The sequence below is a fragment of the Muscardinus avellanarius genome (assembly GCF_963383645.1).
Source record: "Muscardinus avellanarius genome assembly, chromosome: 9".
Classification (NCBI taxonomy): domain Eukaryota; kingdom Metazoa; phylum Chordata; class Mammalia; order Rodentia; family Gliridae; genus Muscardinus; species Muscardinus avellanarius.
In genome coordinates, this window is record NC_137795.1 from 77,166,420 (window position 1) to 77,182,886 (window position 16,467).

The following is a 16,467-nucleotide window of genomic DNA, read 5'->3' on the forward strand; positions in this document are numbered from 1 at the left end:
ACTGTGAAGTTAGTAGAGGAGAGCATTGGTTCAACACTACAACATATTGGCACAGGCAGTAACTTTCTCAACAAAACCTCCAAAGCTCAGGAAATTAAAACAAGAATAAACAAGCGGGATAGCATCAAACTAAAAAGTTTCTTCTCATCAAAGGAAACTATCAATAACCTAAAGAGGAAGCCTACAGCATGGGAAAAGATCTTTACCAGCCACCATTCTGATAGAGGGCTAATATCCAGAATATACAAAGAGCTCAAAAGACTCTACACTAGCAAAACAAACAACCCACTCAAGAAATGGGCAAATGAACTAAATAGACACTTCTGTTCTCTTTTGGTAATTTTTATCATTCAAAGAAACAATCTTTTTCTTTTAGAAGTAATTCTTCAAATCCAGTTCTGTAAGAGGATTCGACGTGTGCAGCAGGCTCTGAACACACTGTATATAACCATGCCTACTGTGTGCCTACTGGGCCAGCTGTAGGCATACCTTAGATCTAGGACCATTATTTTGCCTTTGGCAAATTTGTCTCCTTCCTCCCCAAATGCATTTCATCTCACCAGACTGTAAACCCTCCGTGAAATGCTAATGCCTTTCTTCTGAAAACAGAGTGAATGGGCAGGAGCCTGATTCATCTCTTGAGGTGTGGTTTTCTGTTAGGGCTCTGTTTACCTGGTTCCTACAAGGTCATTACAGATATGTCTGCATCTTTCAATGGGATCTAAATGAAAGGAGGAGTTGTGGAGTAGGGGTGAGGGCAGACCTCCCGGCGCAAATCACCTTGAGCAGAGGTCTCACCTGCCACTCACCACACTGTGCATCTCCAGCCGGTTCATACACTCTGCTGACTCTGGAACAGTAGAGGAACTGGTGTGCCTCTGGCGTCCTCTGGCAAGCAGGTATGTTGTGGTTCCTTACAATGGTGATTGGAAACTTACTATGAGTTAGAGTTCATGTAAGAGTTTGCATGACTTAACTTTTGTGGAACGTGTTCATGGAGCATGGTACTGGGGATTAACCCAGGGGCATTCTACCTCTGAGCTACGCCCCACCCCTTTTTTTTAACTTTTTTTTTTTTTTTTTTTTTTTTTTGCCGGGCATAGTGGCGCACGTTTGTAATCCCCGCGCTTGGGAGGCGGAGACAGGAGGATCGCGCAGGTTCGAAGCCAGCCGCGCGCTGGCTTAGGAGACCCTGTTTCCAAAATGAAAATGTAAAAATAGGTCTGGTAGTGTAGCCCCGAGGTAGAAGGGCTTCCAGGAACCCCAGTACCACCAAAAAAAAAAAAAAAAAACTTTTTTGTGTGTGTGTGGTACTAGCGATTGAAACCAGGGGCATTCAACCTCCAAGCTGCATCTCCTTTGCGATTCTATTTTTAATTTGAAACAGGGTCTTCTAGGTTTGACAAGAGTCTCACTACTTGCTGAGGCCATCCTCTAACTTGGGATCCTCCTATCTCAGGCTCCCAAGTACTGGGATTATTACAGGCATGCTTCACTGTGCCTGACTGCATAAATAACCTTTTAAATTCTATCAGAAGCAAGCAGGGCGTGGTGGCGCACGCTTGTAATCCCCGGGCTTGGAAGGCGGAGACAGGAGGATCGCGCAGGTTCAAAGCCAGCCACGTGCACTGGCTTAGGAGACCCTGTTTCCAAATACAAATATAAAATAGGTCTGGGAGTGAACCCCGGGGGTAAAAGAGCTTCCAGGAACCCCAGTACCACTCAAAAAAAAAAAAATTCTATCAGAAGCAGGTGCCACAGCCAGGGGGAAGCTCATGGGATGACCAGAGGCAGTGGTGAGTGCAGACCTTCAATTCCAATGCCCCACACTATTAACCATCTGGCTGTTCTACTTTCCTCCAGGAAGTTCACTGTACCTGGGACAACCTGCCAGCTTTTTGGGGGGTGCGTGTGTGTTGGGAGATGGAACCCAGAGGAGCTCTACCACTAAGCTACACCCCCCCCCTTTTTTTTTTTTTTTTTTTTTTTTTTTTTAGTAACTGCTGGATCTCTCTTAAGTTGCTTAGCTGGCCTGGGCCTGCTCCTTGTCTCCGCCCCCCCCACCCCCCCAGGTACCCGCCTTGCGGGTGTCGCCACCTCCCGAGCATCTGGCCTCTCCGGTGGCTCGGTGGCTCGGCGGGCAGCGGCGGGCGGGGCTCGGGCTCAGAGCCTGGACGCGGCGGGAAGCGGCCTCCGCCCGGGAGCTGGGGCGGGGCCCGCGCACGGGAAGGGGAGGCCGGGCCCGGAGCCGCCGCCGCGCACCGAGCGAGCCGCGATGGGGCTGGAGACCGAGAAGGCCGACGTGCAGCTCTTCATGGACGACGATGCCTACAGCCACCACAGCGGCCTCGACTACGCCGACCCCGAGAAGTTCGTGGACTCGGACCACGATCGGGACCCGCACGGGCTGAACTCGAATCTCAAGGTGAGGCTGGAGGCTGGCCTTGACCTGCGGGGGAGGCCGGAGCGGGTCCCCCCCTCGCCCCCGGTGCAGCCCCGCGGGCTCCAGGACGCGCACCCTGCACCTGCCGGGGTCTCCCAGCCGCCCGGCTCCCTGCGAAGCCAGGAATTCTTAGACATATTCCCGAGTGCCCAAAGACCCTTAAAAATGTGAGGACGGCCCAGCCACGTCCTTCCGCCTTGCCGCCCCCGCCCCTGCCGTAGGGCTCCTTGGGTGACACCTCGGGTCCCGTCTTCTTGCCCCCGCAGCTGGGCTTCGAAGATGTGATCGCCGAGCCCGAGACTACGCACTCCTTTGACAGAGTGTGGATCTGCAGCCATGCCCTCTTTGAAGTCAGCAAATACGCGCTGTACAAGTTCCTGACGCTGTTCCTGGCCATCCCCTTGGCCTTCGCCGCGGGGATTCTCTTTGCCACCCTCAGCTGTCTGCACATCTGGTGAGATCAGCCGGCTTTCGGAACCGTGGGGATGTGTTTGCTCCCTTCCTTTCTCCCAGGCCGGTTTGCGGAGGGAAGAGCGCGCTGCAGCCCAGTCGGTATCAAAGCCTCCAGGCCCCTGAGAGGCCGCGCGCTTTCTTTAGCAGAGCAGTTGAGGCTGGAGTGTAGCCAGAGGAGGAATGCCTCTTTCCTGGGTGCGACTGTCCTTCACATACCCAGAGCTGAGCTGAGGTGGAGGCCTGGTGGCATTTTTTTCCCTGGCTGCCGCAGGCTGCTGCGTCGCAGGGCCCTGTTCTGACTTGTGCCTGTGGTTTAGGGCAGGACTCCTCTTTCTTTTATTGTCTTGTATGCAGACACCACCTGTGCTTGGGGTAAAACAAAAGTGATCTCTGAGCAGAATGGCGCTGAAGAAATAATTGGACAGGGACATCAGACCCTGCTAAGCCCTGCTGTGGAAGGACCACTCAATCCTACTGCCGGCCAATGGCAGGGATGGGGCCGAACAGGTGGGCGGTGTGCAGTTGAGGTGGAGGGCCCTGGCACAGGTGAACGAAGCCCAAGGTGCAGGCTCATGGAAGGAGAAGGCCGGCAAATCACTTCTCACCTCTGAACCATAAATGGGAGTGGCATCTGGTTAGAAGGGAAAGAAATATGGAAACCCACTGGACATGGCTAGAATGTTCTGAGTAATTTTACTTACATTTCAAAGTGCATCACAAAGCTGTAGAGACCATTTTAGAGCATTAAATTTTTTTAAAGGAAAATTCCATGTTCTGCCCAATAGTTGTGTTGTTGTGTTAGAGGATACCCACTTTTTTTTTCCCCCCCAGTACACCAGAGATTGAAACCAGGGGCATTCTACTTCAAGCTACACCCCAGCCCTATTTATTTATTTATTTACTTATTTATTTTGCAGTCTGGGGATGGAACCCAGGGGCATTCTACCTCTAAGCCACACCCCCAGCCCTAATTTTTATTCTTTATTTTGAAACAGGGTCTTACTGAGTTGCAAAGGGCCTCACTAAGTAGCTGAGGCTGTCCTCGAACCGTGATCCTCTTGTCTCAGCCTCCCAAGTACAGGGATTACAAGCAGGTGCCATTGTGCCCAACGAGGATACCCACTTTATACTGAGGGAAAAATCCCCAGTATCACAACATTTATGGAGCTAGTGCATGAGGGAGATGCTGGCGAAATGTGTACCTACAGATGTCTCCCCGTGGTCCTTAACCACTCAGTGTGACATTATCACACCCCACTCTGTACTTAGTGTTCATTGATAGAAATTAGCAAGTTATTTTTATTTCTTCTTTTACCAATCTCAGTTTCTATAGTCAGTTAGCTAGCTGGATAGTTGCCCAAACTATATCTATTGCATGCTGGACACTGATCATAAGGTCCTCCTTCAACTTACTCACAGTGTGCCAGGTGCTAAGAAAACATAGTTAACGCTGATGGAGAGCAGGGGTGAACGACCATGTGAGGAAAAGAAGTCTAAGAAGACTTTTTGAGAATAAACTTTAAAAATTGCCAGATAAGTGAAAGAATCCCAATTTGATCACTAAAGATTATAAACAAACATTTTGAAAGTTCCAAAATATTGCCAAAGAAATTAAAATCATTGTCTTTATACATGTGCGCAACCACAAAGACCAGATGTATGGTTATCTCATATCCTGACATCTGTACATACATGAAATTTTTTTTTCTTAGAAATGCCTAAAATCAGCATTTAAAATTTGGGATTCCTAATTAACTAAAATTTGTCATGTTAACCTCTGTGCCAGTTTTTTCACTTTTAAAAAAATGTGAAAAATGGAGTGGCACATAGCATGTTGTAAAATGCTGGCTCTGAAGCTATTTTGAAATATATTGATAGTCAGCAAAGCTAGGTTTTTCCAAGGCTTTTGTGAAAGAATTGGGGGGGGAGTTTTCATTGAATAAATGGTGAAAAGATATAAGTAATACTACATTTAACTAAACCATGTCTCCCTTGTCCAGCCCTCTTGAGGATGAGGATGTGTGTGTGTGTGTATGTGTGTGTGTGTGTGTGTAGTGCTTCTATTGGTGAATCATTAACCCACTTCCTTTTTAGCCAAATAAGTTGCATTATTTAACTTCTGCTTGTTTATCAAATCACATTCATGTGAAACATTAATATTTAACTGTCGTACATTTGTCGTCAAGCCGCTGTGATTGAACGCAGAACAGTAATTTCAAACAAAAATGCTTAAACATTAGTTTATGCCTTGATAAAATAGATTTATCATTAATGGGTTACAATTCCATTACACATAAAACCAGATAAATGAGTCTTTGTAGAGAAGCAATTCCATTTGAGTAGCCTTTTTTAAATTTGATATTTATTTATTTATTTTTCCACTGGGGATTGAACCCAGGGGCATTCTACCTCTGAATTACACACCCAGCCCTATTTTATTTTTTTATTCTTTATTTTGAAACAGGATCTCACTAAATTGCAGAGGGCTTCACTAAGTAGCCGAGGCTGACCTCAAACCTAAGACCCTCCTATCTCAGCCTCCCAAGTACTGGGATTACAAACATGAACCACCACACCTTCCTTGTTTTATGTTTTTTTAAGCAGGGGATTATTTATTACTTTACTAACAAGTTGGTGGTGACCATAGCTAAGAAAATATGCAGTAATGGTACTCTGAACAAAGTTACAATGTCACCATCCATCTGATTTTAGATTTATTTTCTTTTTTAGACAGTGTCACTGTGTTGCCCAGGATGGTCTTAAACTTTTGATCTCCAAAGATCCTCCTGCCATGTCCTCCCAAGTATCAGGGTCTACATGTGTGCACCACTGTGCACAGCTTTAGCTTCAGCTTATATTTTTTTTATCTTTTTTTCGGTACTAGGGATTGAATCCAGGGGCATTCTATGTCTGAGCTACACCCCCAACCCTCTCTTTTATTCTTATTTTGAAACAGTATTTCACTAAGTTGTGGAAGGTCTCACTAAGATGCTGAGACTGGCTGTGAACCTGTGATCCTATTGTCTCAGCCTTCCAAGTACTGGGATTACAAGCGTGTGCCACCACTCTTGATTCAGTTTAGATTCTTTAAACAAATAAATAACAACAGAAGCAAAAGACAAGAAAAAAAGAAACCAGAAGTCTAGTGATATTGGACCATAGATCAGAAGTACCAGTCATCAGGAACCAATAAATTCACTCGATTCAGTCAGACACAGCGGTGGGTGTTTGGCAAATGCGTGGCTCATAACCCCCCTCTAGATGTGACTGCAGGATCTGTACTCCTTATTTTTGCCGGGATGCAATGCAAATAGGTATCCAGCGACGGACATGCAATGGTAGCAACTCTATTTCTAGGAGGTACTGCAGAACACTATAGTTAACAAAAATCTCTGACCCTGGGTTAAATTTTCCAATGGAGGAATATATAATCTTATCTATTAAAAGTAAGAAGAGTTTGGTTGACCACATTGAATCTCAACCAAATCTTATGTCACTCCAAATTATGTGGGGTTTTAGAACGAAAACTTCTTACAATACGGAAAACACAATTTAAGTTTGATATCCAACGATCACTGGTTCTCTTATCCAGAATGAGAGAATAGTGGCTTAGAAAACAAAGCCACTATTAGTTAGTCACATCCTACGAACTGAAGTCCTCCAATGTGGGCAGCTGCACTTTGTTGAACTGGAAAGGCAGCTTTTAACAAGTGCTTGGTTTCTTTTCAGGAGGTGGCAATCTCAGGAGCTATAGGACTAGAAAATATCTTAGCCCGAGGATCAGTGGAAAGTGCATTATATTCTAAGCAAAGTGAATTTGGTTAGAAAACTTTCTGATCTAAACTTCAGTCCCATAATACATCAATTTGAGATTATTTTGTTATAGTTGTTTTCATGCTATGTTCTGACTTCAAAACAGACCTATTTATTATTCATTCTAATGACAACATCATGTGAGCATTTCAGGCATGTGTAATGAGTGTTAACCCTGTTGACTGATTCTGTAAGGTCTCTTGTTCTCTCATAATTAGTACCAAAGTGCCCAAGGCCACACATCAAGTGAGAAACAGGATGGGGGGGAAAAAGCCAAAAGTTGCCATCATTCAGGCTCTACTCAACTGTTTGGCTCTGAAATACAGCATAATTAATTTTCTTATAAAATTGCTTCAAATAAGCTGAGTGAGCTGGGTGTGGTGGTGCACACTTGTAATCCCAGCATTTGGGAGGCTGAGACAGGAGGATCGCGGTTCGCAGCCAGCCTCAGCTACTTAGTGAGTTTCTTTGCAACTCAGTGAGACTAAAAAATAGGGCTGGGAGAGTGGGTCGGAGGTAGAATGTCCCTGGGTTCCATCTCCAGTACTGCAAAAAAAAAAAAAAAAAAAATCTGCTGGGTGTGGTGATGCACACTTGAAATCCCAGTACTTGGGAGGCTGAGACAGGAGGATCGCAGGTTCAACCACAGCCTCATCAAGCAGTGACACTCTCATCAACCTAAGTAAACCCTGTTTCAAAATAAAAATAAAATATGGCTAAGGGTGTAGCTCAGAGGTGGAATGCCCCTGGATTCAATCCCTAGTACTAGAAAAAAATAATTGCTTCAAATATTTAGAACTGGAACAAAACACAAGATAAATATAGTCTGTGTAGACAGGCAATATGAATAATTTAGCATTCTAAAAATGCACCAATCAATCTGATGCCTGCTGGTCTTGCCTTCACTGTGGGCTAAGTTCAGCATAGCAGAGCTTTGTTTAAGTCACATTTTAATAGCAAACCAACAAAAATCTCACTCCCGTGTGCCCACCCAGGTAATGATAAAAGTTCCGCTGAAGTCATTAGCAATGCCCAAGAATTCACACACTTGTACTCCAAGAGCAATACTGCAACAGAGGACTGATTTAGAGGCTCACACAGAAAATCCGCCAACCTGAACATGCGATTATCTTAAGAATAATGACATGCAGATGTATTAAGAAAAAAGCAAAGACAGTTTGAGGAGAGATTAGTTTTTCTTGTCTTAAGAGTTCTAACATCAAGGTGGGCATGATGGTGCATTCCTGTAATCCCAGTACTTGAGAGGCTGAGACTGGAGGATCCCAGGTACAAAGCCAGCCTCAGCAACTTAGTAAGGCTCACAGCAACTTAGTGAGCTCCCGTTTCCAAATATAAAGTAAAATAGGGCTGGATGTACCTCAGAGATAGAATGACCCTGGATTCAGTCCCCAGCATAACACACAAACACACACACACACACACACACACACACACACACACACAGTGTTCTAACATCAGTTGCTGGTCTCTATAGCACACAGCCCTTTTTAATATGTGTGAGATCTCTATGAAAATTAATAAAAAGTATAAATAAAATATAAAGCAAAATTGATAATATATAGCATAAGAGAATGTTAAATTCATATCTGCTCAAATATTTATGAAAGGCTAGCCAGGCGTGGTGGCACACGCTTGTAATCCCAGCATTTGAGAGGCTGAGATAGGAGGATCACAGTTCATGGACAGCCTCAGCTACTTAGTGAGGCCCTTTGCAGCTCAGTGAGACCCTGTTTCAAAATAAAGAATAAAAAAATAGGGCTGGGGATATAACTCAGAGGTAGAATGCCCTTGGGTTCCATCCCCAGTATGGCTATATATATATATATATGAAAGGTCAAAGTAACTTAACATACATTTTAGACCAAAATAAAAGAATGTTACTTGCAATATCTTTTGGTAAATTTGAGGCATAAGAAATGTGTTTCAGTTCTTTGGAAGCACAAAGTAGGAGGATCCTATGGAGTCTGGGGGAGGCCAGGGGCAGGAAGCAGCAGGACGGGCAGTCAGGAAGCAGAAGCCCAGGGAGCATGCAGCCAGGCAGGTTAATAATTAGGGGCAGAGATCGGGTCAATAAGTGGACTGTTTTGTTTATTTTTCTTTCACTGTTTTCAGTAGCATTGTACCAATAGAAACAGTATGGATATCTATCATCTCCATGCCTGCTTACTAATTTATTTTTATTTTTTATTTCTTGGTACTAGAGATTGATCCCAGGGGCATTCTACCTTCAAGCTACACCCCCAGCCCTATTTTATTTTTATTTGTCAAACAGGATCTCGCTAGGTTGATGAGAGTCTCACTACTTGCTGAGGCTGTCCTTGAAACTAAGATTCTCTCCTGTCCCAGCCTCTCAGGTACTGGGGTAACAAGTGCGCATCACCACACCTGGCTTTTGTTTATCTTTTTTTTCCTTAAGCAACATATTTTTTGTGCCTCTTAGCACTGTGATCTGTGTTCGCTTATTTGTTTTGAAGTTGTTCAAATTTAAGTGAATCGCATCTCTGTCTGCATCTTCTCATGCAGCTTACAAGAGTCAGTTGCCTTCTTTGCTAAAACTAGTAACCCCTGTGCATTCCTCTTCCTCCTTTCCAGGATTATGATGCCTTTTGTAAAGACCTGCCTTATGGTTCTGCCTTCGATGCAGACAATATGGAAGACCGTGACAGACGCTGTCATTGCCCCGTTGTGTACCAGCGTGGGACGAAGCTTCTCTTCCATCAGTGTGCAGCTGAGCCACGAAGGAACACTTTGACGCCAGGTCTAGAGATCTGAATACTCTAATATGTCTTTGTTATTGTAACAAAAAAGCACTACTGTTCTGTCCATTTTTCAGCCATTTTCAAGTAAGAAAACTATGACTAATGGGCACCACTTTAGAAATGATTATTGGCAGATCTTTCAAGTAAGCCTTTTCTCATTAAAAGCCAAAGGCTTCCCTTGTTCATTGCATAACCAGAATTAATAACATGAAAATTTAAAGGCTGACCATTTTTCCCTTAGTAAAAAGTATGTATGTGTATATATATATTTTTTTTGGGGGGGGGGTATTGGGGTTCCCGGAAGCCCTTCTACCCCCAGGCTACACTCCCAGACCTATTTTATATATTTTTATTTGGAAACAGGGTCTCTTAAGCCAGCGTGTCTGGCTTCGAACCTGCGCAATCCTCCTGTCTCCGCTTCCCAAGCGTGGGGATTACAAGCGTGCGCCACCACACCCGGGAAAAGTATATATTTTATACTGATAAACTTACAATAATTAAGGGGCACTTCTCGCAAAACACTACAATAGTTTTGTGCGCAACTGCACATAAAAATTAAGATTTTTAAAAATTTTTACTCTAGGAGTAATACTTTTTCTATAAATTTTATAGATATAGTCATAAGGATACCTAGAGACAACACATACAAATATCCCAGAAGTTGTAGTAACAAAAGCACACAGTTGTGAGAGTAACTATTAAACATAATAAAGCAAATGTGAAAATAGATTCATGAAAATGTTTTCCTTTCAGATACTGTTACCCTACAGACCTATTTAACGAGATGTTCCATTTAACTGTATATTTTGTACTTAGTATAAATGTTGCTCTAATCAGATTGCTTAAAAGCATTTCTATTATATTTGTCATATTATTGAACTAATATATAAATTAAATAAGTGTATCTCCCACAGGGTAACTTCATTGGTAAAACTGCACTGTGTTGATTATGTAAACATGTCTACAGCTTCATTGGGAATGTAATGTAAGAGTGGTGAATAAGGCTTTTATTTCTAACATTTCCAAGCAAAACCCTGAAATGTTTTGTGGCTGATATTTCTCTGGCTGTGATCTTAAGATAATTTGTGTCTAATTGGCACTTTGTCTAGGAGATGCTTTCTCTCTTCTACTTGAAAACGAAATGCATATTCGGCCTTCCTATGTATGTTTCACTTTGGTTTCAGGTAACTTTGGTGCTACCTACTAACATCTTATGATAAAGGCTATTTCTGATCTTAAAGTTTCTACTACAATGATTCATACAGAGAGACTTGCAGGAGAATTGTTAGAAGTGGGGGTCTATGCTACTGAGCTATGTGCATAAATGAAAAACTAGCAGCTACAAACTTTTAGATGTTCTCTAATAATGGATTTTATAATACCATATAAAGTAGTTTCTGTTGTCTTTGAAATATAGAGTCCTATTTTAGTGTTATAAGTTACTGTTGTTTAAAAAATCTATTTGAAAATGAGAAACATGTACAAAAAACGCCTGCAGCATGAGTAGCTACTATAACTTAAAAATCTTAAAAGTTTAAATGCTCACATTTTAGAACCACCATTGGAACTGGATTAACATTCCATTGAATATCCTTCTGAGTGACAAATCTTCATTCGGTGAAGATGAATTTTTCAAATTTGCCGGTTCTGATGAACATAAAGGATGATTAAACTGGAATACTATTGGGAACCAAATCAAGAGAATAACTACATTATGAAACTAACACCCTTTTGAAAGTAGTGACATAGGAGACATTTCAAGACTGATTTAGGACTTTGTAGCATCCTTAGGAAAGACTTGTGATCATAACCTTAAAGCACTGTCACTCATTTGCCTACTAAGATTTTTCTGTGTTAGTTATAAAGGCAATCAGTCTCATTACTTTATAGTTTACTTTGTATTTAAACATTTGAATATATTTATTAGTCAAAGACATTTGATTAGTAAAATATCTGCTTAGTAAATCAAGAGCTTCTATCTTTTTAAGTAATTATTGGCAAGTTTCAAAGCCAAAATATATATACATGGTTCTATAACAAAACCTTTTTACTTCTAATAAGTGATACGTATGATTTTTATTTCTGAAGAGCATTGATTACTATCAAAAGGTATTTTTATTGATATTTTTATGAATTATTTCACTTCAAAGAGTGATATTTTGGATAAAGTGAATCAAAATTGCATATGCAAGCATGTTTTCTTAACATGTTTTATGAGCAGGAGGAAGTGGGAGGCCAGGAGACTTTCTCAGTATCCATAATAAACTTTCTAAAAACTTATACATGTGTGCATTGTTTTTATTATGTCTGATTCTGTTTGTTGCCCTTATTACATTAAACATATAACTGATCAATAAGAACATTTTCAAACTGTATTTATAAAAAATATTCTGAGACTGGTAATTTAATTCTTTGGTTTTCCAGCACTTACAGAGGTTCCACATAAATTTTCCTGTCACTCGATGAATAATATGAAGTACCTTGTTCACAAACCCACAGTACTCCATCTTCTTTTTCAAGTCTCTTCTCGCCAATCCTGAATAAACAGATATTTCTGTTTCTAATTTTCTAAGTACAAAAGTAATAACAATATAAATCACATGTACTTAGGTACCTGTACCATGAAACCAGTCTAAAGTCCAAAATTGTTTTTGGAAAGCAAGTCTGTGAAGAGCGGTTGCTGATACTGGCATAGATTTCCTTGTGGTGAGTTACTCTGGGAAAATGACCAACATCTAATAATAAAGCAGGTGTTTGGCTTTTTAAAATGTTCTCTATAGTTTCAAAGAACTTTAAAACTCGCTATTTTTCATCATCACACGCATCCCATTTATTCAATATCTATTTATTTCAATATCTTCCTTGGCAAGATTCCAGATTGTAATGAGAAGTACCTTGTACTGGAAGTCAAGTCTCTGGATCCCATCCTAGACTGCGTCACCCCCTACAAATGGCTGAACCTCCGGCTCTTTGTTTTCTTATCTTTAATGTAAGGACTGGACTCAGTCTCTCAAGGGCTTTCCACTTCATTGTTTTCTATGACTTCAGGAGGATAAAGCATTTGACTATGGTCTCTTCTAACCAATCTAGCCGTTCATTCCAGGAACTCGCAAAAAAGTCAATGAGTTTCCTGTCAATCACAGGGCCAACAGGCTGTAAGTACATTAAAAAGATGCACGTACTTCTCATGCTTCCATTGATTGTTCAATTGTATATGTGGCTTTGATTCTTCTTGACAGGAATTCCTAGATTTTTATCAGTTCTACTACAATTACTTTCTCCAAAAATAATATATTTCCTTATATCTTAAAATAATTAGGATTAATTCAAAAGTTTTCTACCAAAATGCTGCTATACCACTGTTACGGTTTGGGCTTTAAAAGTGCCCCAAAGCTTATCTACTAAAGGCTTGGTCAGTACTGGTCATCCTGTGGCAGGACTGAAAGGTAGTGGGACCTCTAGGAGGTAGAGCCTGGTTAGAGGAGATGAATCTCTGGGGGTGTGCCCTTGAAGGAGATATGGGGACCCTGGACCAGGGTTCTGTCTCTCTTTTTGTTTCCTGGCCACCATCAGTGAGTAATTTGCTCCATCTCATGATTTCATGGCACTCTTTCCCAAGGACCAGGCAACAAGTACAAGTGACCATGGACTAAATCCCCCAAAACAGCAAGCTAAAATGCATTTTTCTCTTTAAGTTGATTATGTCAGGTATTTTGTCACAGCATCAGGAAGCTGACAGACGTAACCACCATCCTCATCACCAACTTTGCCTGATTATTTGCCAGGGCCACCTAACCAGTTTATTACTCCTTGTCTTCACTAAGAGTTTCCATTCCTCTTCATCTTCCAAAAAATGTGATCATATCAAAATGTCATTTCCTTGCTTAAAATGACCGTTTTTTGATGATTACTCTTAAAATGGTCATTCAAACTCTGGACCAACAAGAAACATTGTCACCTTTAGCAATAACTTCTGAAACCTTTGGGGTAATGCCTGTCTTTCATCTCCATTCTCTTACCTTAAACTTATTTTTAGATCTCCAGGAGTAGGAAACCATAGCACTTAGAGACCTGTTTGAAAACATACTCTTAGATGGGCATGGTGGCGCACACTTGTAATCCTAGCACTTGGGAGGCTGGGACAGAAGGATTGCAGGTTCACAGCCAGCCTCAGCAATTTAGTGAGGCCTCCTGCAACTTAATGAGACCCTGTTTCAAAACAAAATGTTAAAAATAGGGCTGAGGTGTAACTCATAGGTACAATGCCCCTGGGTTTCATCCCCCAAAAGAGAGAAAGAGAGAGAAAGACAGAGAGAGAGACAGAGAGTGAGAGCGAGAGCGAGAGAGAGAGAGAGAGAGGGAGGGAGGAAGGAGGAGGAGGAGGAGGAGGAGGAGGAGGAGGAGGAGGAGGAGGAGGAGGAGGAAAGAAAAGGAGAAGGAAAAGAAGGAGGAGGAGGAGGAGGAGAAGGAGAAGGAGGAGCAGGAGGAGGAGAAGGAGAAGAAAACACACAACATACTCTTATGCTTTCTAGAATGAGGCTACTTCGCCAGGAGTGGGGGTATACATGTGTAATCCCAATACTTGGGAGGCTGAGGCAGGAGGATCACAAGTTCAAGGACAGCCTCAACAGTGTAGCAAGACTCTCAGCAACCTAGTGAGACCCTCTTTCAAAATCAAAAAGAAAAAAAGGTCTGGATGGTATAGCTCAGAGGCAGAATGCCCCTGGGTTCAATCTCCAGTACATAGCCCCCCAAAAAGAATGAAGGTACTCCTTTGACAATCCTGTTTCCATTTTTAAATGTTTGCTACTGAGCCGGGCGTGGTGGCACACGCTTGTAATCCCGGCGCTTGGGAGGCGGAGACAGGAGGATCGCGCTGGTTCGGAGCCAGCCTCGCTGGCTTAAGAGACCCTGTTTCCAAATAAAAAAATATAAAATAGGTCTGGGAGTGTAGCCCGGAGGGACAAGGGCTTCCAGGAACCCCAGTACCACCAAAAAAAAAAAAAGTATGCTGATGAAATATTGGTTGTGTAGTTTTCTATTTTAGAAAACAGTCTTATATATTGTCTTCTTCAAATTCCAGGACAAATTAAATAGCAATAGAGAAACAACACAAATAATGGCTTGACTTCTTTAGCTTGCAACTTTATCATTGTAGAACGTTGAAGATAGCAAGAGCTTACAGAGTTTTTACAGGCTTACACATTACTTTAAGAAGCTAAGGAGGGAAATGGGGATAGAACTTCAATGTAAACTTACTGCCTTACTGAGAAGATAACTTATCATAAATCAAGAGTTAGTATATTCTCTCCCCTCCAGGTGTATTTGTGTAGGAAGTACAGGAGAAGCTGACAAAGGAGGGTGCAAAGGATACAGATATACTAGATATGCAGGCCATATATTATAGTAATAAAAATAATCTTAGCTGGGCATGGTTAAACATGCCTGTAATTCTAGTGCTTAAGAGAGATAGGAGGAGCACAGGTTCCAGGAAAGCCTCAGCAACCTAGCAAGACCTTGTTTCAAAATAAAAAATAAAAAGGGCTAGGGATGTAGCTTGGAGGTAGAATGCCCCTAGGTTCAATCCTACAAATTCTACAAAATCATCATCATCATCATCATCATCATCACCATCATCATCATCATCTTGGGTCCTCTAATCTACCCATCCCAGTGTGTTCTCTCTCTTCACCCCCAAATAACAAAATGAATTTTAAAATTCCTTGTTGTATTTTAAAATCATTTTTGTACCCACTCCTCAACTTCTTTTTTTTAATATGTCTGAAATATCACAGGAACCTTATCTCTGATTTTATTTGCTTGCTTTGAGTTTTCTTTCTTATTTTTTTTCTTCTTTTACTGGTGCACTGTAATTATACATCATAGTGAGGTTTAAGGTGATAGTAACATACATATATACAACACTCTTGCCTGTTTCCCCTGGGTCCTACCACCCTGATCCTTTGGCCTCCCCATAGGGGTGTGTGTGTGTGTGTGTGTGTGTGTGTGTGTGTGTATGACTAGTGATTTGATTGAATCTGGGGGCATCCTACCTTCAGGCTATACTCTCCAGCCCTATTTTATTTTTTCTATTTTGAAACAGGGTCTTGCTAGGTTGATGAGAGTCTCACGACTTGCTGAGACTGTCCTCCAACCTATGATCTCCTGTCTCCGTCTCCCAAGTACTGGGATTACAGGTGTGCACCACACCTGGCTCTCATAGATAATACCAATATTTTAGAGATAACTTCATATATAAGCAAAGGATTATTTGAACTGCTTTTATCATCTGATTTCTCCTTTCTTCTCCTCACCTTCCTCCTCGAACCCCTAAATTCCACTAGTGCCTCCCCTCATTCATCTGAAGTCCTCTTGATTTCCAAGTTCCTCTCTAGTTCCCACAGATGAGTGAGAGCACATCACTTCCCGTGACGGGTCATCTCGCTTAGCATAGCATTCTGGAATCCCATCCATTTGCCTGCCAATGACAGGATTGTGTCTTCCTGCTTTTTAAGTGAAAAGCACTTTTGAGTGGGTGACATTTCAACTGATGGGCCGGCATCTTTTCCTTCAGTGTGTTCTCCGTGGCCTGAGGGCAGAGAGAGCCCTGCCTAGGGGGCTGACAGTGAGGGCCCCAAGCAGCATAGGACAGTATCACACACAGATGAAAAGAGACACTCCAAGGAGACAGCTGGGACAGAGAATGGAAAACCGGAGGCGCCAATGACATGACCTTTGCCCGCCACAGTTTCGCTTTTGAACACCTCGGACACAGGGGCCTCCGATCCCTAAAGCAGGGGTCAGTAGTAACTGAACAGGGAGGGAGGGAGTCAAATCAGCAAAGACTTCCTTTTCTCCACAAAGGAGAGTTGCTTTTGTCTTGCTGAATGCAGAGGGCCCTGAGACGGGGCAGGAGGACTCTGCTGGAACCCAGTACCCCAAAGACCATGCAGAGAGGACGCCGAACCTGGAAGCTGA

At 42.3% G+C, this 16,467-nt stretch overlaps 1 protein-coding gene across 2 annotated transcripts; it reads left to right on the forward strand.

Moving 5' to 3' along the window:
- Window positions 1-2,275: 2,275 nt before the first annotated feature.
- Window positions 2,276-9,502, forward strand: CAV2 (caveolin 2; the record flags this gene model as incomplete). Of its 2 annotated transcripts, none has more annotated exons than XM_080702014.1 (2): window positions 2,276-2,425; window positions 9,323-9,502. In XM_080702014.1, the coding sequence occupies 2 exons, from the start codon at window positions 2,276-2,278 to the stop codon at window positions 9,500-9,502; spliced, it is 330 nt and encodes a 109-aa protein (XP_080558140.1). The 2 variants fall into 2 exon arrangements, with proteins under 2 accessions (XP_080558140.1, XP_080558139.1); XM_080702013.1 differs by lacking the exon at window positions 9,323-9,502 and adding an exon at window positions 2,710-2,901.
- Window positions 9,503-16,467: the final 6,965 nt, after the last annotated feature.